General features: G+C 56.1%; 2 protein-coding genes across 7 annotated transcripts in view; one reads left to right on the forward strand and one right to left on the reverse strand.

The window, feature by feature from the left end:
- C8H1orf167 (chromosome 8 C1orf167 homolog) lies at nt 1-18970 on the forward strand. The gene is given in 21 exon segments (XM_063105699.1): nt 1-70; nt 871-2066; nt 2262-2305; nt 2762-2969; nt 3655-3794; nt 5063-5181; nt 5630-5810; nt 7729-7904; nt 8447-8615; nt 9803-9989; nt 10090-10244; nt 11013-11221; nt 12944-13088; nt 14018-14162; nt 14164-14342; nt 14344-14421; nt 14984-15257; nt 16772-16922; nt 17438-17719; nt 18039-18097; nt 18658-18970. Coding segments are annotated over 21 exon segments (4356 nt in total). The 3' UTR covers nt 18847-18970.
- MTHFR (methylenetetrahydrofolate reductase) overlaps nt 15907-20550 on the reverse strand; it is a 17095-nt gene continuing 12451 nt past the window's right edge. For 5 of the 6 annotated variants that reach the window (XM_063104507.1, XM_063104506.1, XM_063104510.1 and 2 more), the window contains one exon: nt 15908-20389. In XM_063104507.1, coding sequence (XP_062960577.1) covers nt 20171-20389 — 219 coding nt within the window. In that variant the 3' untranslated portion in view covers nt 15908-20170. Of the gene's footprint in view, nt 20390-20550 lie in introns of all 6 variants that reach the window. The other variant, XM_063104511.1, reaches the window with a different exon arrangement.

A 20550-nucleotide genomic window follows, 5' to 3' on the forward strand; every position in this document is an offset into this window, starting at 1 on the left:
ATGGAGCTGAGGCCTGACGCCAGCCACAAGGAGAATGTGCCCCCAAGGCCTGCAGCTCCCCCGAGGCCAGGCAAGAGGCTTAGTGGGCCTGGGTAGGCGTTTACAGGAGCAGAGCCCCTTTTTCAGGCGGGCCAGCCCAGGTCCTTGTTAATTCTAGAGATTAGCCACCCAGGGTCACCTGGGCGCAGGACAAAGTCTTTCCAGCTTGGGGCCCGAGGCAGGGGTCTCAGGCCTGAGCGAGTGAGGTCAGGAGGAGGGAGAACCAGGAGTGGGCCCGGCTGGTGACCCTGGCTGGGCTCTGTGGGCTGTGGAGTGGCCTTGGGCGATGGGAGGGGGTCCAAGCCCCACCTCCACGTTCCCCAGAACTGCTGATGTGCAGCTGTTTGCTGTGTGGAGTCTTGCTTCACCCCAGCCCACAGCCCCCATCACCTCTCTGCTCAACTAAGAGTCATCCTTGATTCTTTTCTTTCCTTTGCCCCATCTTCTAAGCCCTGATCCCACAGCTGATCTGAATCTTCTCTCTACCCACCCTGCCACCTCCATTGCAGTCACTGCCATCTGTCACCAGGGACCCCCTCAATAGCCTCCTGACTGTCTCCCTGTTTCCCTCTGCCCTGCGCTCTCCCAGTCCATGCTCCATGCAGTCAGGCACCAAGTTGGACCATGTCACTGCTCTGCAAGACCCCCAGGGGCTGCCCATTGGTCCACCCAGGGAGGAAGAGCTGACAGCAGATCCCTGAAGTCCTGGCTCCCTCCTGCCTGGGCTCTGTCCCCTCCCTGCCTCTGAGGCCTGGACAGCCCCACCTGTCCTACCTGAGTACTGACCCCCTGAGTGCTTCTCCAGGGCATAACTGTCTCTCCTCTCTCTAGAGCAACGGAGATTCCTGAGGAGCCCGGGTGTCAGCCTGGGCAGTGGATGTGTCCACTGGGTGCCTGTGTGCCAGGCCAAGCAGGGAGGGCTTGCCACCACACCCTTTCCAGGGGCAGTCCTGCGCCAGAAGCCCTGCCAAGTCCAGACCAACCTGGCCAGTCCTTGTCCCCGCCTGGGCCTAGCCCTGAAGGACATGACAGGCCGACTGGTCAATTCAAGCTACCAGCAGCAGAACAACTTGCTGCCCTTGACCAGGAGGCCCCAGGAGAAGGCCCAGGAGTTTCCTGTCCAACAGAGTAACCTGAACATAAGGAAGACCACTGGCCCCCACCTCTGGCCAGAGCCCCACAGGCTGTCCAAGGGAAGTCCCCTACCCCATAGGCCACTGGCTCGCCCATCCCCCAGCCTGAGGCAGTCCTGTCTGCCAGCCATGGATACCCCCTGCATGGACTTCAGCCCCCCTGCAGGTTTGGCCCCTCTGCACGGGCCCACACAGCCAGGCCCCAGATCCTGGTGTGGTGTAGGAAGCAGGACCTTCAGGCTTGTGGGGGAACCCCTCACCCTGGAGGACCTGGCTGTCTCTGCCCAGAGCCAAGCTCAGTCCCCGTTCCATGTTGCCATTCACCAGCTGCTGGCCTCCGTGCGACTCCTGGAGCACGAGGCAGCCCGCCTCAGGTGCCGGGCATCCCCAGAACCCCCTGGCGCTGTGTGGCGGGAGGCCTGGACCAGCAGTGGCCAGGCACTCCCTGCCCGCCCCCAGCCCAGCCAGCCTGTTCTTGCTTCCTGGGGTGAGAGAAAGGGACACTCCCGAGGCCATAGGGCACCTGTGGATTTCCTAGAGACACAAGGAGTCCAGGCTGGTCTCTCAGATTCCCAGGCACACAGTAAGCCAGTGTTGCTGGAGACCACTTTGGGGACACTGGCTGGGGATTTCCTTGACTCTGAGCAGAGGGTCCTTCCTGTCCACCCCCTAGGGCCTACATATGGCAGGGAGCAGAGGGGGTACCCCATTCTCCCTCAAGGGGTGAGTAGCAGGGAGGCCAGACTCTGTTCTTCAGCCTTGTTCAGTGTAGCCCGGGGAGTCCTACCTGGGCAGGAAGGAGGGCACGGGTCCCCCAGGGAGCAGGCCAGCAGCGAGGAAGAGAGGACAGCTTCCTGTTCACCAGATGCAGCCCCAGCAAGGAGCGCCCCACAGGTAGAGGCCAGAGCGGGCTGGAGCTGGAGGAACTCCCGGGGCCCCTAGGCATTCTCACTCCAAGCTGTCTGTCACTACCTGTCACACCCCCTTCTCTCAGAAAGGGAGGCCTTGGGCAGGTGGGCTTGGCAAAGGGTGTCCTGTCCCATCTGCTCCTTGGCCTGAGAACTGTGCCATGTCCTCTTGCTTCCCTAGAACAAAGCCCAAAACATCCAGGCCCTGGAGCCCAAGGCAGCCCGGTGAGACCACAGCTGGATGGGGGTGGGGACACACTTCTAGGACAGCTCCTCTCCATTTACCTTGATGGCACAGCCAAGGCAGGATTTCAAGGGGAGGGAGCTTCTTTTGCACTGTCCCTGCTGGGGAATGAGGGGGGATTCCTGGGCCCCCAGGACAACAACCTGGGGACTGCTGCTCCGGGGTTTGGAGCACTGGGAATCGTAGACTTCTGAGGCTGCCCGGGATTCTTGGCAGTCAAATGGGGCATTCTCCCACCTCCAGGGCCTTCTTGTCTGGGATTTCCAAGTCTAGCCATCCATTAGAGGGAAGTTCTTCAGTCTGCAGCGAGAACTTCCTGCTGCAGCCTGGGACATCACCCTTGTGGTTGCTGGAAAGGAGTCACGGATGGTGCCCAGCTACCAGCTGCTCCCTGGGAGGGCCAGGTCAGCCCCTGATCAACCCTGGTCTGTCCCCAGCCGGCAGCTGCTGTGCAGATATGTCAGAGCCTGGAGGCACTTGGTGTGGAGGCGTCAGGCAGTGGCAGCAGCAGTGGCCCTGGGCCGCCGGCACCTGTTGCGAAAGGGTCTTCGTGCACTGCGGTGGGCCCTGTGGCTCCGGGAGGCCCAGCTGGAGGCAGCATGGGGGCGACACACAAAGGCCCTGCTGGCCTGGAGCTTCCAAGAGGTCAGAGGCCTCCAGGTTGGGTCAGGGAGGTTATGGAGCATTGGTGTGTCTGGGGAGGAGGCTCTGTCTACTGAGGGGGCACCCACTGGGCACAGGTTGACCTCATGAACAATCAGCTATGGAACATGCAGTTATCAGTCCAGACACCTGAATCAGCTCTGTCTGAGTTCAAATCCTGCCTCTGCCACTTTCTAGCTGTGTGGCCTTGGGCAAGTTACTTAACCTCTCTGTGCCTCAGTCTCTTTATCTCTAAAATGGGTTATTAATAGTACATACCTCTCAGGGTTGTTGTGAGATTAAATTAATAAATAAAGGGACTCAGAACCTTGCCTAGCACATAGCAAGCATTCTACCATGTAAGCAGTTGCTATTGTTTATTAGTGGTTTGCCAGCCAGGACTGGGAGGTGCATCTGTGTTCTTCCCTCTTTGGGAAAGGGGTACTCTGGGAGGACCCAGCCCTAGGTTTTGTCTCCCAAGGAAAGCCCTGATTCTTGGGTTCCATCTCTCCATTCATTCATTTATTCATTTATTCCCCAAGAGGCAGAGTAGTCTAATGGTTAAGACCACAAGCTTTGGATTCTTATAGGAATGTCTGACTCTGTCCCCACTCCTTGTTTGTGCTCCCTTGGGAGGCACATTTGAGGCCACAGTCAACATCCTGCTTCCCCTTCTCTCTTGACCCAGTGGAGAAATGTGTTTCTGCAGCAGAAACGGGGGCAGCCCCACATCCAGGCTGGGTCAGGACGCCCACCCACCAGGGGAGGCCAGGGCCAAGCCCCCTCCTTGGGAAAAAAGGCAGTGGTGGACCCCACCTGGAGAAGCAGGTAGGCTGGGACACCCCAAGCTGGTCAGTGTGACCTGGGCAGCTGGTGGTCTTCCCTCCCCCACTTCCTGCCTTGCTGCCCCCATTTCCCCTCCACAAGAGAATGGGGAAGAAACAAGCAGATGTGGATTAAGATTTTTGCAAAAAGATGTCTATTATGGCATCACTTATAATTGTAAAAACCTCTCAACAGCCTAAATGCTCAATAGTGAGTGAGTAAATTATGGCTTAACCACGTGAGGAACAATTTGGCAACCGTTCAACAGGATGTTTATGAAGACTGTAAAAATTCCTCTCCACTCTTTTCTTCCCTTTATTTTTCTTTTTAATATCTTTATTGGTTTTATTTTCAAGCATAACCGTAATGCATGCTTGATTTGAAAAAACATTCAAAGGAGTTGGAAGTATATAAATTAAGCTTCATCCCCCATGTGTCTTCCATCCTGGAAGTATTTCTCTGGATATTTGCAAAGAATTTTTATTTATTTTTTTAAAAGATGACGGTAAGGGGATCTTAACCCTTGACTTGGTGTTGTCAGCACCACGCTCTCCCAAGTGAGCTAAGCGGCCATCCCTATATAGGGATCCGAACCCTTGGCCCTGGTGTTATCAGCACCACACTCTCCCAAGTGAGCCATGGGCCGGCCCTTGCATAGAATTTTTAAAGACAAGGAAAAATGGTTACACCATTGTTAAATGAAAAAAAAACAAAGAGGATAAAAAATAGTATCTAAAATATTTTTCCAATCACATAAAACAGTGCATAGAAAAAGGACCAGCGCTGGCCAGTTAGCTTATTTGGCGTGGTGTTGTAACACCGAGGTCAAGGGTTCAGATCCCCATACCAGCCAGCCGCAAAACAACAAAAAAAAGAAAGTAAAACTCTTTGGAGCAGTGGGATTAAAGTTGGCCAGTTTCTTCTTCATTTCCTCAATTTTCCACTTCATTGGTATATTGGTTTTTGTCCTTACTTTTAAGTTAAATAAATGTATTTAAGATAATTATTTAACTGATATTTATTTCAATTCATGTTTGTTGTAAACAAATCCAGATAGTATTGAAGAGAATAAAAGCCAAAGCAGACACCCCCCCCGCCCCCATAGCTATATGATCAAGAATAAGACGAACCTTCTGGAAGAGAGGGGGTTGATGGCTCAGGGCCCCTTCTCCCATGGGCAGATGTCAGCCTTGGGCTGGGTGGACAGGTTGGGATGGTGTGCCCTGCCTCGGCCGGGGTGTCAGTTTCTCTCTGGGCAATTTCGCTCTTAGTCCAGGGAGGCCAAGGGAGGAGGAGGGAGCCTGGCGGCAGATTCCGTTGCATCCTGGACAGAGGTCAGACGATGGAGACGAGAGAGTCCAGATCCTGCAGGCCCTGCAACAGCTGGCTGGTGAGATGCTGGGGTGCTGGGGGATGGGGGGAGATGGAGCCAGGCCAGGCAGGGCCTAAGCCCCCAGCCTGGGCAGGGCAGGGAGTCCTGAGTGAATGAGTGTTTATTGACCATCTCCTTTGGCAGCTTCCCAGACATGATCTGATTTGAGCCTCACTGTAACCTCTGCAAGGTATCAGGCCCATTTTATTGATGGGAAACTGAGGCACAGAGAAGTTAAGCAGCCAGTTTGAGGACCCACAGCATAAGAAGTGCACATCCTGCATTTGTGTGCTACACCAGGGGCTTGAGTGTTGGAACTAGATGTCACTTACTCATGGCACCAGAGCCCGGGAGGCCCAGTGGTGGGAGCAACTGGTGCCCCAGGTGTCAGTGGCCCCTGCTACCCCTGATCCTCCCATCTACTCTCTCTCTCTCTTTTGTCTTTCTCTCTTCCTTCCCTCTACAGTCTTCCTGCTACGGTGCCATCAGAAGTCACAGAAGGCCAGGCAGGACACAGGGGTCCTGGGGGAGGCCACACAGAGGACTCGGAGGACAAGGAAGTGCCCCCAGGCCTGGTGCTGTCATGCTGCAGATGCGGCCTGTGTGGCCCCACGGCACCCCCAGCCCCAGAGAGTCTGGCTATGCAGGTAGGGGATGTGGAGGAGTGTGGGAGTGGGGACCCCTGACTTCTCTTTAAGTCAGCTCTTGACTCCTCCTAGTATTGAGAGACAGAGATGCAAGTAAGAAATGAAAACAGCTGCCATTTACTGAGTGTGCCTAAGACATGCCAGCCCACCCCAGGGGCTGGGATTTGATTATAAGCAGAGCTTAGTCCCAGCCTCCCACCTCCACCCACCATCGTGGGGAACCCTGGGCTGGCGGGGGGTGGAGGAGGACAGACAGGAAGTTAGCGGTCACAAGGGTGTGTGCGAATACCAGTCGGGCTAAGCATTGTGAGGGGAAAGAACACAGATCTGTGAGAGTTTCTTTTTTCCCTTGGGGCTAGCTTTTTATTATGGGGCATTTTTATTTTACACAAAAGTAAGAGAGACTGGGGTAATAAACCCAGCCACTGATCATCCACCTTCAACAAAATCACCCTCCTAGGAAAGCTTGTTTCATGTGTACCCCAAGTACTTCTTCCTCCAAATTATTTTGAGTCAGATCCCACACGTCATAGCATTTCATCTGTAAATACATATATGTATATATATATATATATATTTATTTATTTATTTTTTTTAAAAGATGACCGGTAAGGGGATCTTAACCCTTGATTTGGTGTTGTCAGCACCATGCTCACCCGTTGAGCTAACCGGCCATCCCTATATGGGATCCGAACCCGGGGCCTTGGTGTTATCAGCACCGCACTCTCCCGAGTGAGCCACGGGCCGGCCCATCTGTAAATATTTTTGTATGCATCTCTGAAAGATAAGGACTCTTAAACCACTCTCACCCCTACAAAATGAAGAATATAATAAGAAATTGGTTAACAGACACAAAAAACTACTACGTATCGTAACAATGAATAAGGTAACTATCCTGATTTGACCATCACATTGTACACAGCTATTGACAGTTAACTTTGTACCCCACAAATATGTATAATAAATTATCTTTTAAAAAAGAACAGCAATGATTCCTAAATACTGACAAATCTCTGGTCCATATTCAAATTTTTAATTGTTTGGCAAGTATATATTGTGTTAGAGTTTGTTTGAATTGGGATCTAAATAATGTCCACATATTGCAGTTGGTTGATAAGTCATTTAAAATCTTTTAATCTGTGGGCTCCTTCCATTTTGTTTTGGTTTTTTTCCCCTTGCAGTTTATTTGTTGAAGAAGCCAGATTGCTTGTCCGCTAGAGTTTCCCACTGCTTGCATTTTCCTGGCTGGGTCCGCCTGGTGTAGTTTTCCCCAAGAATTTTTAACATGGGAAGCTGACCACCTAGACCATGGTGCAGGGAGATGTGAAGGGTGAACAGCTGACCAGAGGAGAGAGAGTGGAGAAAAGGGCACCAGGCAGAGGGAACAGAGTGTGTAAAGGCCTCTGACAGGAGCCTAAGAACTCTAGCAACAGCAGAGTCAAGTTGGAGCCTTTCGGGACAGGGTCGGGGGTTGAAAGTGGTTTGAGATGAGTTTGGAAAAGTATGTGGCGGCCAGATCGTGCAGGGCCTGTAGGTCGTGGGGAGGAGTTGAAATTTTATCAGGAGAGCAAGGGTGCTGCCGCTAGAGGATTTAGAGGGGAGTCAGACAATTTGAGACTGGAAAACATCACTCTGGTAACTGAGAGGGAACTGACAAAAGGGGGCCGATGGTGCATGCGGGAGGCCAGGTTGGTGGCTGCTGGGGCCATCTAGGCACCCAGAGGTATCGTGGCCTAAGCTGGTTGCATGCCATGCCATCCTCACAGCAGCCCCATTTTACAGATGAGAAAACCGAGGCTCAGAGAGATGAAGTGGCTTGCCCAAGGCCTCAGGCTTGTGTCTGGCTCAAGGCCGGCGGCTGCGGCTACAGTCCTTGGTCATTACAGTTGGCACAGGTACTTTCTCTTGGCTCTCCCAGGTGCTTTGGGGCCTGGCAGTGGTTCGTGCAAAGAGGGACCCGGTACCGGGACCACCTGGCTGACCGCCGGGTGGGGATCCTGAGGACATGCCTGAGACAGTGGCTACAGATGAAGCAGCTCCGGGCCTCAGATGGGGCAAAGGTGACCCAGCTGACCCTCTGCTGGCAGAAGGCGGGTGAGCGAGTGGCAGGCTGAGGGCCTCCCACCCCTGCACACTCTGTCCCTTAAGCTCCTTCTTCATGGCCCCCAGTTGAATTTCTGGATTTTTATGTTGGGAGGTGATAGAACTGGGGGCTTTCAGGGAGTGCAGCCTGCCTGGTCTGGGAGGGGTCCCCGGAGTGGGCAGGACATGGCTGGGCCACCTCCCCACCTCCCATGGTGAGCTACTCTGGGCACAAGAGACTGTTCCATGCCTCCCCCTGCAGGCTCATTTAGCGCTGGGTTATCCCACATCCCACCCAGAGGGAAGTGTTCCCTGCTCTCAGGAAGCTCTTGGTCTGATGGGGAACACACAGCCCTGTCTCCCACCCCTAAACCTATCTGGGGATGATGGGATCTTTGAGACATCCCGGAGAAGAGGATTTGGAGGCAGTGGCAGGGGGCAGTGCCCATGATGGGGGAGGTCCCAAGGGGGCCCTGAGGCAGCAGCTACCAATGGCTTTGGGTAGAGGGAGGTTGGGGAAGATGTGGCAGACTCATCTCCTGACTGCTTCTCAGGGTACACGGCCCTCTGCAGCTCAGCCCCTGGAGCTACCACGGTGCCCCAGGCTCAGGGGCTGCCCCAGGAGCAAAGCCAGGGCTCCCTGCAGGAAGCCTGCTGGAGACTGGCCCTCTGCCGGGTGCTGCTGCTCTGGAGGACACGGCTGTCCCACAGCCAGCGGGCCAAGTAGGTATCAATGAGCTGGTAACCTAGGTGGGCCTGAGGGCACAGGATGGGTGCATGAGCTGGGCTCAGCACCAGGAGGAGTGTCCCATAGGGCCCGGCACACTGTGGTGCCCTGCAGATGCCACACCTCAGGAGGTGGCCTAGAGACAGGAGACAGTGATTGAGCAGAGAGCCGCTGGGGGCCATGGGGTCACAGACAAAGAGCTCTACCAAGGTGTCTGGAGCCTGAATGGAACTGCCTCTTGCCCATCTCCCTGCTAGGTGTGAGACCCCTGGTAGCAGGAAGCATGTCTGTCTCCTTACCGCTGGCTCCCCAGCACCCATCAGGTGCCTGGCATGTTGGTGGCACAGAATAAATGTTGTAAACGACTGAGTGAAGGAGCCAGGGAGCAGAGATCTTCCCCTTCCCCTTTTGCTCCATTACACAGCTAGAGAAACTGAGGCTAAGCGGGGTCGAGCAGCTTGCTCTAAGTCAACTGAGTCAGGAGCAAGAAGGTCCCCATAGTGAGACTATTATGGTGCTTCCTTTATGCACAATGGTTGTTGCTGGGTTTAGAGCCCAGGCTGATGGTGTGGGGGAGGGAAGAGAGGGGGCAGGAGCATCACCACGGTCTGAGAATGTGGCCCTCCCTAGCCCAGCCCGTCCTCTGGCCTCCGGGCATCAGGGCATAGTCTTCATCTCCCTCGGTGTACCCAGGGCTGCCCTGCTGGCCTGACATGAGTCCCAGGTCTGCTGCTTTTTGGAGTTTTGCGAAATGACCTTCCCCCAGGCCTGATTTCCTTTCCTTGTAACTGAGCAGAGGCAGGAGCACTGGCCTGGTTGTGCATGAGGGGCTGGGGTCCGGCTCCACCCCAATCAGCTGCAGGCCCCCCCCCCCACCCCAGAAGAGTGGACAGGATCCGCCAGGTGGTGCAGGTGACCAGCCTTAGCTGCTTCCTAGTCATCTAGGGAGCTCTGGAAAAGTCCAGAAGCCCAGGCTGCACCCCAACCATTAAGTTAGAATCTCTGGGAGGAGGACCCTGGTGGGCACTGGTATTTCTTGAAGCCCCCAGTGATCCCAGTGCAGCCAGTTTAGGAGGCGGTGGTGCAGAGCTCTGGCCTACGGTGGGCCCCCTTCCAGCTCAGCTCTTTCACAGTGGCTAGGGGGTGATGCTGGGGCCCAGGGACTCACCTGCCCCTTCTGTAGCTCCTTTTTCCAGGGCTTGCAGCAGCGGACTCTGCAGCACATCCTGAGGCAATGGCGCTTGAGGGTGTGGGGTCCAGACACCTCATCAGGCAGTGCCAAGACCACCTTGGTCCTGGGGCCACTGGGCAGCATCCCAGGAGGGGAGGCCTCGCTGGGCTGCAGCACACCCCAAGGCTCGCTGGAGAAGGTGAGGGGCGGGGGGATGAGGAGGGGCTGGGGCAGATGGGTGGGGGGCATGGGGCCAGGGCGGGATCAGGGGACCCAGGACTCCACACCTCCTTCCCCAGGCTCCCAGAGCCCCTGGCCTCCTGGAGACCCTCTGGGTGAGCTTTCTGTGGGCAGCTGTCCGGCAGCAGCAGGGGCAGTGCCTTCTGCTCTGGCGGGCACGGGCCCGGCAGTCCCGGGACGCGGCGAGGTGGTGCCAGCGCACCCTCCAGAGGCGGTAGGGACCCCTCCCCAGGACGGTGAGCCATGCTGCCCACCACTCTGTGGATTTACTGATTTCCTGCCCCTTCTCCCGTCCATCCTTGGCCTTCACCGCAGCATCCCCTTGCGGTCTGTTTCCCAGGGGGCTTCCCTCTCACAGCCCGGTCAGCTTAGCCCAGAGCAGATCCTTTCCACTCTTCCTGTCCTGCTGCCCTGACATGCTGAGAGGGGTGGGGGTGGCAGTGAGGCACTCTGCAGGGTCATTGTTTCTCTTGATTTCTCACTGTGGCTCATTCATTCATTCATTCGTAGCACCATGCATAAGAATCGGGCTGCCTGGGTTCTAATCCCAGCTTGGCCCCTCACTGGCTGTGTGATCTTGGACAAGTTGCTAAACTTCTCTGTGCCTCCATTTCCCTGTCTGTAAAGCAGGGGTAATAATGTGCTCCTTCTAATGGGGCATCAGTGAGGTAGGGGCAGATACGTGCACTAGCACAGTGCCTGGCACGTAGCAAGTGCTTAGTCCATAGCAATGTTTATGGCTAACTGAGCACAGGTCTTGGTATTGGGGGTCTGGGGCCCCATCCTATCCCTACCACCTGTCACTGTGACCTTCAGAGAGGTGTTTGGCTCCTCCAGTCCCCAGCAACCCACCCTCTCCCATGATGGAAACGGGGAGAAGAGTTGCCCCCAAGCCTCTCCCTGCTGCTGAGGGGAGGAGGGGGAAGGCTGAGCTGGCCTGGGTGGCAGTGATCCTCCTCAGCGTGGACACCCCCTTTCCTAGAGTCCTTCTCAGCTGGAGCCACTGGGTAGTGGCCCAAGAGGCCCGTAGAGAGCTGGCTGTCCGTTGGGCCTGGGATCGGAGCTGCAGGGCTGCACTGGGCCTGTGGTGGCGGCGACTGGTGCAGTGGCGGGAGGCAGAGCAGCGGGCCCAGGAGCACAGCCAGGGACTGGCACGAGACGCCCTGCACTGCTGGCACTCCCACTGGCAGAGTGAGTCGAGGACTGGGCTGGGGGTCTGCAGGTGAGGGAAGGGCCAGGGTCCATCAGTGAGACCCAGGATTCCATATCTTTTGCACAGAGTCTGATGTGGGACCCTCATAGGGCCCATGGTGGACTGGGGTGGCAGAGCAGAATCCAGGGCTTGGATTCTGTAGTCTTGAGTTCAAGTTCCTGCTCTTCCATTCCCGTCATGTTCCCTTAAACAAGCTACTTAACGTTTCTGGGTCTCAGCCTACTCATCTGTAAAATGAGGATAATGTAGCGCCCCTCTCAGGGTAGTTGTGGGGATGCTATGAGACTATCCATGTAAGGTGCCTGGCTGAGAACCCAGTTCCTAGTAGGTATTACCAGCAGCAGCAGCAGCAGCAGCAGTAGCTTCACTTTGTCCTTGTCATCCTAACCTGGCCTCCAGGAGCCACTGGTCAGAGCTCTGAACTGGGGGGAGAAGTTGGCAGAGTCATGGCGCCCTAAGAGCCCAGCAGTGTAGTCAGGGAGGGCCCCCAGGAGGAGGTAGGGAGGGTAGCTCAGCGGGCAGAGCAGTGGAGAGAGAGGTGGAGGCAGTGGGAATGGCACAGGCCGAGATGGGGAGGAGGGATGGGCCAGATTTGCTGAGGTGGCCGAGGCTGCAACTTGTAAGAGAGGCCGAGGAACATGGCCAGTGAAGTGGGGAGCCAGGCCCCGAGACAGAGGTGCTCCAGGGGTCCTGGCCTCCAGGCAAGAAGGAGCTGGGATTTTTGTACCTCAGTTTGAACCCAGCTAAATCAGGATCACAGCTCCAGCGGCATCTGTGATCCATTGTATTAGTTATCTATTGCTGTGTAACAAATTACCCAAATACTTACTAGTTTTAAGCCACAAACAAGTTATGTCACAGTTTCTATGGATAAGGGGTCCAGGTTTGGCTTAGCCAGATGCCGCAGCCTCAAGGTCTCCCATGAGGTTGCAGTCGTCATCCAAGGCTGCAGTCTCATCTGAAGCCTCAATGGCAGAGGGAGTTCTGCACTTCCAAGCTCACACAGGTGGTTGGGGCAGGCCTTTCCCTATGGGTCTATCCACAGGGGCACCCCAGGAATGGCAGCTGGTTTCCCCCAAGGTAAGCAATCCGAGAGGAAGTGAGAGCATGTGCCCAAGCCAAAGCCACAGTCTTTTTATGACCTAAAAGCAGAAGTGGCGTCCCATAGCTTCTGCTGAGTTCTGTGTGCTGGGAGCAAGTCAGTAAGTCCAGCCCGTCCTCAAGTGGACAGCATCACCTGGGACACAAGCACCAGGTGCTGGGGGGTCATTTCAGAGGCTGCCCGCTACAGTGGTGCATTGTATGACAGGCTGCCAGGTAGGGACCTAATTGTTCTGAGAAGCTTGTGTCCTGTTCTCTGGGACGGCTGCTTCTCCAGCCAAGTTCTTGCCCAGCAGGAAAGCTGGCTCAGTGTTGCCAGACCTTCTAGTTTTTCAAGAAAATCTGGAAATCTAAATTTTTATCTGAATTCTCCTGAGTCCTAAACATTGTTAAGAAATTTTTTAAAAACAAAACCCCAGCGACTCTGTGAGCCGGGTTGGCCTGGTTACCAGCAGGACACCTGTAACCAAAGCATTTTAACCCCATAGCAGTTGGGGTGGCCTCCTCTGTTCCCACTTGGGTGGGGGGTGAAGGGTTGACTGATCAGAGGAGAGGCTGGGATGAGCACCACTGGCACTTTGGAGTCTCTCTGGCCTCAGGGCAGCAGTTCCTGCATGGAAAGTACCAGAGGTGGGTGCAGGTCCACCAGCAGGGCCTACGGAGGGCCGCCTTCCGGGGCTGGCAGCAGGCAGTAGCTCGTCGGAGACACACAGTGGCCTGTCCAGAGCATCTCCTATTGCAGAGGTGGGTGGGCCTGGGGGTGGGAGGGTTATGGTCATTCCCATCCTGGGAAAAGCAGGAAGAGAGCCCAGGGGATGGGAAGCTCAGCGCATGGCCCAGGCTGGAGGCCTGGGACCTGGGAAAGGGGGGGCATTAAGGGAGACCCCCGCCTGGAGACGGAGGTCTGTGACCACCAGCCTCTCATAATCTGTTTTGGTGGGGTCGGTGGCAAACCCCTGGCCCTCACAAGCCCCAGGAGTGCACCTCCTGATCATGTCAGTCGTCTGGTTTCAGAGAACACAAGATTGGTGAGTCAGCCCCTCAGACACCCACCATTGTGCATGTTTCATGAGTCGTCACAGCACAGGGAATTCTGTACACAGCTACCAGGAGCAGACAGCAGAAGCTGCACTGAAATAGAGACGTGCTAGCGGAAGGCGCAGATAGTTCATTAGTACATGTTTTAAAGTTAAGCAGGAGGGACAGATGATGCTTCCTTCACAGATCACTGCAAAGTCGCACATGGTCATGTTGTCTCCATAGAGGCACATCTGTGCTGTCACATCTGAGGGGCGTAGACGTTTTCTTAGCCCCCAGGCAGTGGGTGATTGTGTCTCTCCTTTCCCTTACGAGGGCCTGGGGGTGTGAGGGGAGGTAGGACGTGGCTGTTGCCCCTAGTAGAGCTGCAGAGGTCCCACCTCCTTCCGGGGCATATGCCCGCAGAGCCTGAGGCTCACAGATGGGGAGTCAGTGTGTGCCAAGGCCCCTAAAGGAAAGCCAGTGCTTGCTGTCACCTGTTACTCATCGGTCAGTACATACTTAAGGCACAGGGCTGGCTGTGTATGCAAAACCCTGTATAACATCTGGTACTTTGTGGGGGATTTCAGTATAATTTAGAATAAGTTGGCTTGACTCTGAGCCAGCCGGGCTCCTCTCTTGCTCCTGTTCTGCAGCTACTTCTGGGCCTGGCATGAGATTGTGCATGATACAGGGGTGCTCTGGGCCCAGCGTCTAGCCTTGCAGGATGGCCAGAGGAGATGGGCACTGGGGGCTGCACCCGCCATGGGCCAGGAAGCCCGAGTGGCTGCAGACCAGATGGGAACAGCTCGTCACCTGGGCCTCCATTGCCCACTAGAGAAGCTGTGTGCAGTGGGGCCAGGCAGACAAGCAGTGCGGGAGGGCCCAGGCCCAGCAGGCCTTCATGGCATGGCGAGTGGCACTGGGCCAGCACTGCAAGGCCAGGCAGCAGGTGGAAGAGAAGTGCGGGCCCAGGGGCCTTGTGCTGGACTCTGTGGGTGCATGAGTCCCACCTTGGCCAGGTCAGCCAAGCCCACACTGCCTGGAAACTGGGTACCCAGTGAGTGCCCATGGCCTGAGGGCAGTCATACACTGTGCTTCCAACTCTGGCCTTGACCTTGGTTTTGGCAGGGGTACAGTGTACTTTGTGGCTCGGTGGCAGGGCAGGGGCTCAGGAGGGTGGTTGGAGGTAACAGGGAGAGGCCATTCTGGCCATTGCAGCTAGTCCTGGGGTCACATCCAGCTCTGCCACTTTCTGGGGAAGCCTCTCACATTAACAGTCCTGCCTTACAGTGGGCCACATGTATGCAAGTACTCAGCATGGGCCGGACACCCAAAAAACAGGCATCCTCAGGAGGGAAGGGGAGGCAACGTGTAGCTTGCAGGACTGGCCTCTGTCTGCCCCCAAACAGGATGCTGGTCCCTGCTGTGTGACATTCTGCCCCTTCCAGGCTGCTCTTCATGCCCATTTCAGTAGAAGAGGGATGGGACGGGAGGAGGCACAGGCATGGGGCTTTGCTTGGAGGGCCCTTTCCCATGGGGCCCTGGGGCGGGCTCCCTGAGGGCTAGATAGGGAGCCCCAACCCTGATGGCCTTTGGTGGGGCTCTGCTCTCTCCTCCAGGGTCTTAGAGGCCTGGGCCCAGTCAGTGACCCAGGACTGTGTCCAGCAAGCTGCTGCCACCCAGCTCTGGCAAGCTGGGCTCAGGCGCCTCCTGCAGACCCACTGGGCCCAGTGGCGGACAGTACTGCTCAGAGTGCGGCTGGAACTGCGTGCTGAGGCCCAGGAGGCCCGCACGGTCCACCCCAGGCCCCCGGCTGACTTCAGGCGTTGGCCCATGCTAGCCAGCAGAGGGCGCCTCCTGCTGCTGATGGATGCCCCAGCCCCTTGGAAGCAGGTGAGGTGGGACCTGGTGGTTTGGGAAGTCTAAAAATGACCCTTGGGCCACTGGCTTTAGAATCAGTTTATTTCAGCCCATGGGGGCAGGATGGCTGGATGCTTCTCCAGGGGCCTGAGCCTTGTAGACACCATCCCTAGCAGGTTCTTGAACATTCTCCTGGCTCTGGATGACCCTGGGTCCATGAGCACACACTTACTGAGCACCTACCAAGGGCCAGCCCAGTGCAGGTCTGGCTGCACAGACGAACGTGCTGGGGTCACAGTCTTTAGGGAGACAGACACTTAAATGTATTATATATCATGGATCAAGATGGGGACACGGGGACAGTAGCAATTTTTTGTTTGTTTTTTTCGTACTAGAAAAATGAAATATGCTCATTACAGAAAACACAGAAGATGTAGATGTAAAAAACACAAAATTTCTCCAGATCATAAGCAGTTCTAACATCAGCACATGGTGATAAGAGGTTGATGGCCTAGCAGGAGGGGAGAGGCCTCCACAAAAGCCAGGCACAAGAAATGACACTGAACAGCAATTGGGGGACATGTTGAGGGGGACAGCCCCAGAGACAACCGGCAGGCAAAGTAGGGTTCCTAAAGATCAACTGGCCAAACGCTTGACCTTGGTGGTGTAATGCACTCTAACCAACTGAGCTAACTGGCCAGCCCAAGAATCCCAGGAAATATATGATAGATTTTAGGAAGATTCTAAGAAAAAATTGAAGTGGCTTTTGTTTTTTAAAATGGAATTGAGAGAGACTAGCTTTGGTTATTTGCAGAATTCACATATTTGGGACCATGGCAACAACAGATTCTGGGTCTCAGGGTATTTTATTTCTAGATGTGTGTTACAGGGTTTTGTTGGGTTTTTTTGGAGTACTTTTATACTCCCATTTCTGTAAGCAAAGTTAAGTATCTCACATGCTGATGGAGAAGCTGAGGCTTATAGAGACAGTAAGTGCTGGGAACGGTACCCAGGGTGCTTACCTCCAGGCCCCCCTAATCCCTAGCAACACATACAGGTGTTAAGCCATCTGGTGGTGGCAGAGGGTCCCCTTAGAGAGCCCTTTCTCTGTATAAAGGGGCTCAGGTTCTGGAGTCAGACCACTTCTGAGAGGCCTCAGACAAGTACTTCAGCTTTGTAAAGCTTAAGTGGGGAGAGTAATACCTACCTCCTAGGGCTGTACCTGGCACAGGTGAGCTCTCACCGAATGGTAGCTATTATTGGTCCACCCCTCTGCTTAAATGTTTTCAGCCACATGGCAGGATGGGTGAGGAAGAGGTAGTGGTGTGTCCTACTGGCCACACTGCTCTTGGGCACTTTCTCAGTCTCCTCCAGGAGCCTCAGGTCTCGTGGGAGAACATGAGGCAATGTGAACCCTCCCGTTTGTGCACACACGAGCAGGAAGCCCCACGCATGGGCAGGGCAGGAAAGCAATCCCACCCAGTCACCGTGCCCCAGGAGGTCCAAGCTCACTGGGTTCAGATTTTCCTCTCTGGCTGTTCCCTCAGACCCACAGCTGCTGGACACCGGCCACAGGGCCTGTGCTGCCCAAGCCAACACAACAGCACAGACTTGGTGGACAGAGGAAGCTGAGGGAACTGTCCTGGACTCAGAGTAAGAAGACCCTGCCCCTGGGGACAAACTGTCTGAAGTATAGGGGTGAGGTGGTCCCCAGCCCTCAGGGCCCTGGAAATCAGCTCCAGAGCAGATACATTACAAGTATTTATTGTTTTCCACACCCATTTCCTCGTGGATATTTCAGCTGTTTCGAGAAAACAACTCGTTTCCCCTGCCCCGCCCCTGTTCTTTCTCTTTGGGCAGCAGCCCAGAGCCCAGAGCCAGGGAGGCCTGGGGACCGGCAGCGGGAGGGGGAGGGGCACCCTGCTTAACCCCCCACCTTCTGTCCACCCTCTTCACTGTGCTCAACATCTAGGCATATAGTAAAGGAGACACTGCCATCCAGAACCAGTGTGTTATTAACCTCTTCTGACTCAACTTCCCTTTCCAGGCAATGGTGAGCGTCCCCCCTTGGCCCCCAGCCTGTCCCGGTGGATGAGACCCAGCCGGCCCCCTACAGGACCCAGGGGGCACTGCAGCTCTGAGACCGGAGCCCTCAAAGGCCAAAGGGAGGCGCAGAAAAGGAGGCTGGGGTAAGAGCAACTGAGGGTGAGCAGGGGCCGAGGGGCTTGCCAGAGCCATAGCTAGAGCCGGGCCCCCTCTGGCCAGTGCTCATTCATGCAGGATCCTGGAGGAGCAGGCCCAGGCCCGTGGCTCTGCCCTTCCTCCTGCCATGAAGGGTCATGATGCTCTTGGCTGTCAGGAGGAAATACCTACATCGCTGGCACCTCGGGGCACTGCTTCACAGGCTCCAGAGTTCCCAGCAGGCCAGACGCCTGGCAGCGACATGGCAGCGCTGGGTAGATGCTCAAGGGGTGCAGCAGCTGGTGTGGACTCTGGTGAGTGTACGGCCCCACCCCACCCCGAGGAGGCCCCAGAGGCCCTAGGGCACAGTCCCCACTTCACCCATCCTCAACCCTAACCCCTAGAAACAATGTCTCTCAGAGTATGGTCTTTGGACACGCCGAGTCTGAAACCTTAGGGTTTCAGATGGGCCCCAGAATCTGCATTGTTTACAAGCTCCTCATATGCCCCCCCCTTGTCACAGCCCTTTCACCCTGGTGCCACGGAGTTGGGGGTGCAGAGAGGCCGCAGAAAGGCCCGGGGCTGCCGGGGCACGGGGGTGCAGGGGGGCTGCCTCTGCCAACTTCCCCACAGCTTAGGCAGTGGCACCTGAGATGGGCCTGGCAGACGTGGCGGCGGCGGGTCCTGCAGCTGTGGGTTGCTCAGCGGTTCCAGCAGCAAGAAGACAGCTGGGTCCTTATCCAGGTACTGGCAGGATGGCATCCCCCTCGCTTCACCCAGCTGGCCCTTCCAAAACGAGTGCCATGTCTAGACATGGCTGAGCTGAGGTCCTCTCTGCTCGCCATCCACAGGGCCCCCTCATTTTCAGGGGAGGGGGCCAGTCTGGTTACAGGACACACAACCAAGTTGTCGGAGCCCAGCCCAATCCCACCCTGTCACTCAGTGTGAGAACAAGGCTTGGCCTGTGGCACAGCTGCTGCTGTCACTAGCCCATGCAGGGTCTGGGTCCCCAAGCGCCCCTCCTTTATTTGCTCTGCGCTGAGCACAGCTTCCTAAATCACAAGTCAGATCTATCCTGAGCCTATGCATTTGGCCTGGGCAGGGATGGCTGGCTGCCTGGGGCAGAGGGAGGGGCCTCTGACCCCACACGCCCCAGGGACAGAAAGAGCTGGGTGCAGGTGTTTTTCTAGCAGGCACAGCACAGACCCTGGAGGAGTGTGAGACAACCTTTTCTCCCCCTCCCTGATTCCAGGCCTTTGAGAAGTGGCACCAGCGCCTGGCAGCCAAGGGCCCGAGGACAGGAACCACCAGTAGCCCGAGACCCCTGGGAATGCCAGGCACCAGGGGCCCTGGGAGCAGGCTGGATGCCACCCAAGCCCCCGGGAGTGGTGGACTTGGGGCAGAGCAGGGGCTCAACTGCAGCTGTGACTCGTTCCCATAGAACGAAAAACAGAACTGAGCCCAGCCTTTCCAGGGAAGGAACCGTGCCCCACGCAGAAGGAATGTGGTGACGAGGGGACAGCTCTGGGAGCTCTGAAAGATAATAAATGCCCTTCTTAAGCCTAGCTCAGTCTCTTGCTCAGTCTCTCCTAAACGCTGGCCCCACCCCCCCCCCAGCCCTGGCCAGCGGAGCCTGGGAAGGGAGTGAAGAGGAAGCCCTACAACTGAGCCCCGTCCTCTGCCATCAGGCTGCTCCTGAACGCCCCACCCCCACTGTGGTGCAGTCCTTTTCTGCTGAGCCGGCAAAGACCAGCAGGCCGGATCCAGGACAGGAAACAACGTATTTGCACCTGCAGTCACTGCTCCTGGAGAGCGGTGCCAGACAGCTTCTGGGACAGTGTCAGCTGAGGGGACAGCAGCTGGCAGGAGGGCCCACCTAAAAACTAAGTCAGGAAGTGCGGCTGCCGCACAGCCCCGGGTGGAGCTGGGGCCCCTGCCTAGACAAACCTCACCTTTGCCTTTCACAGTTAACAGACAGATTCCTCAGTGGCCAGGGTGGGGGGAAAAGGGAAGGCAAAGGGCTCCACCAAGCACAAAGGTTCAGACTGCCTTTAACCCTTAAGGGACACTTTTTCTCTCGAGCCATCAGAATCTGGAGATAACTGTTTCAAAAAGCAGCATTGCAGAAAGGTGAAAAGCCCAGGTGAACTCTCAGGTAGAATGTGACAAGAAATCCCTGCCCCACCCAGGGGCCTGGGGCCTGCTGCCGTGGCCAGCCAAGTAGGTAGGCAGGACAGTGGTTTGCCCCTTCAATCACAGGTAGGTAGGGTCCAGCTGCCAACGTCTAGGAGGTGGAAGGGTGCAAAAAAGAAAAAAATCTTGCCATGTCTCTTCTATAAGGCCACAAGTACCCATTACCTGTGTTTGCTTTGCCCATCCTATGTAGGTCCCAAGTATGTGTTCACTGGGAGTCTCAGGCTGTCTCCTAGAGGCTGCCCTGATGCGAGGGCTCAAGTGGCAACAACTAGTCTCCTCCCCTTCGCAGGGAGGGTGGTGTGCCACCCCCACCCCTTGTGGTCATCTGCAGGATGGAGGTGCTCCCACCAGAACAGCACAAACTCCTGGCCAGAGCGGGCAGCACTAGGCTCCCGTGTGGGGTGACTCAGGTCCAGCCAGAGCCTGGAAGCCTCACCCATCGGCATGCCAGGGAGTGGAGGCCAGGGCTTGGATGGAAACGAAGGAGAGTAGGGCTCCTGGGAGAACCAGGACTGGGGAGGAGGAAGGCAGGACAGGAGTGGCCCCAGCTGAGGACGTCAGGATGCAGGTCATGGAGCCTCCATCTCCTCCTCGTTCTGGGTGGGCTTGTTAAGAAGCTTGAATGTGTCTTCTACCACCTGCCACAAGCAGTTGTCCAGTGGGAAGTCATTGTCCACCAGGTTGACCAAGAAGTAGTTGTCGTGGATGTACTGAATGATCGTGCGAGACGGGGACTCCTCCTCGTACAGCTTGCCCCACTGCTCAATCCACAGGGCGAAGGCCTCGTCCTACACGCACACGTGCGCACAGACAGACACACACCCACGCACACAGGCCAGGTTAACAGGGCTGCCCTCAGGTCAGGGCTCCGTGCTCAGCACTCCAAGGGCTGCTGCCTCTGCCCAACAGGACATTTCCAGGAATAGAACAGGGCCTGCTGCCAGTGCCA

The sequence above is a fragment of the Cynocephalus volans genome, chromosome 8, assembly GCF_027409185.1.
Source record: "Cynocephalus volans isolate mCynVol1 chromosome 8, mCynVol1.pri, whole genome shotgun sequence".
In the NCBI taxonomy this organism is placed as follows: domain Eukaryota; kingdom Metazoa; phylum Chordata; class Mammalia; order Dermoptera; family Cynocephalidae; genus Cynocephalus; species Cynocephalus volans.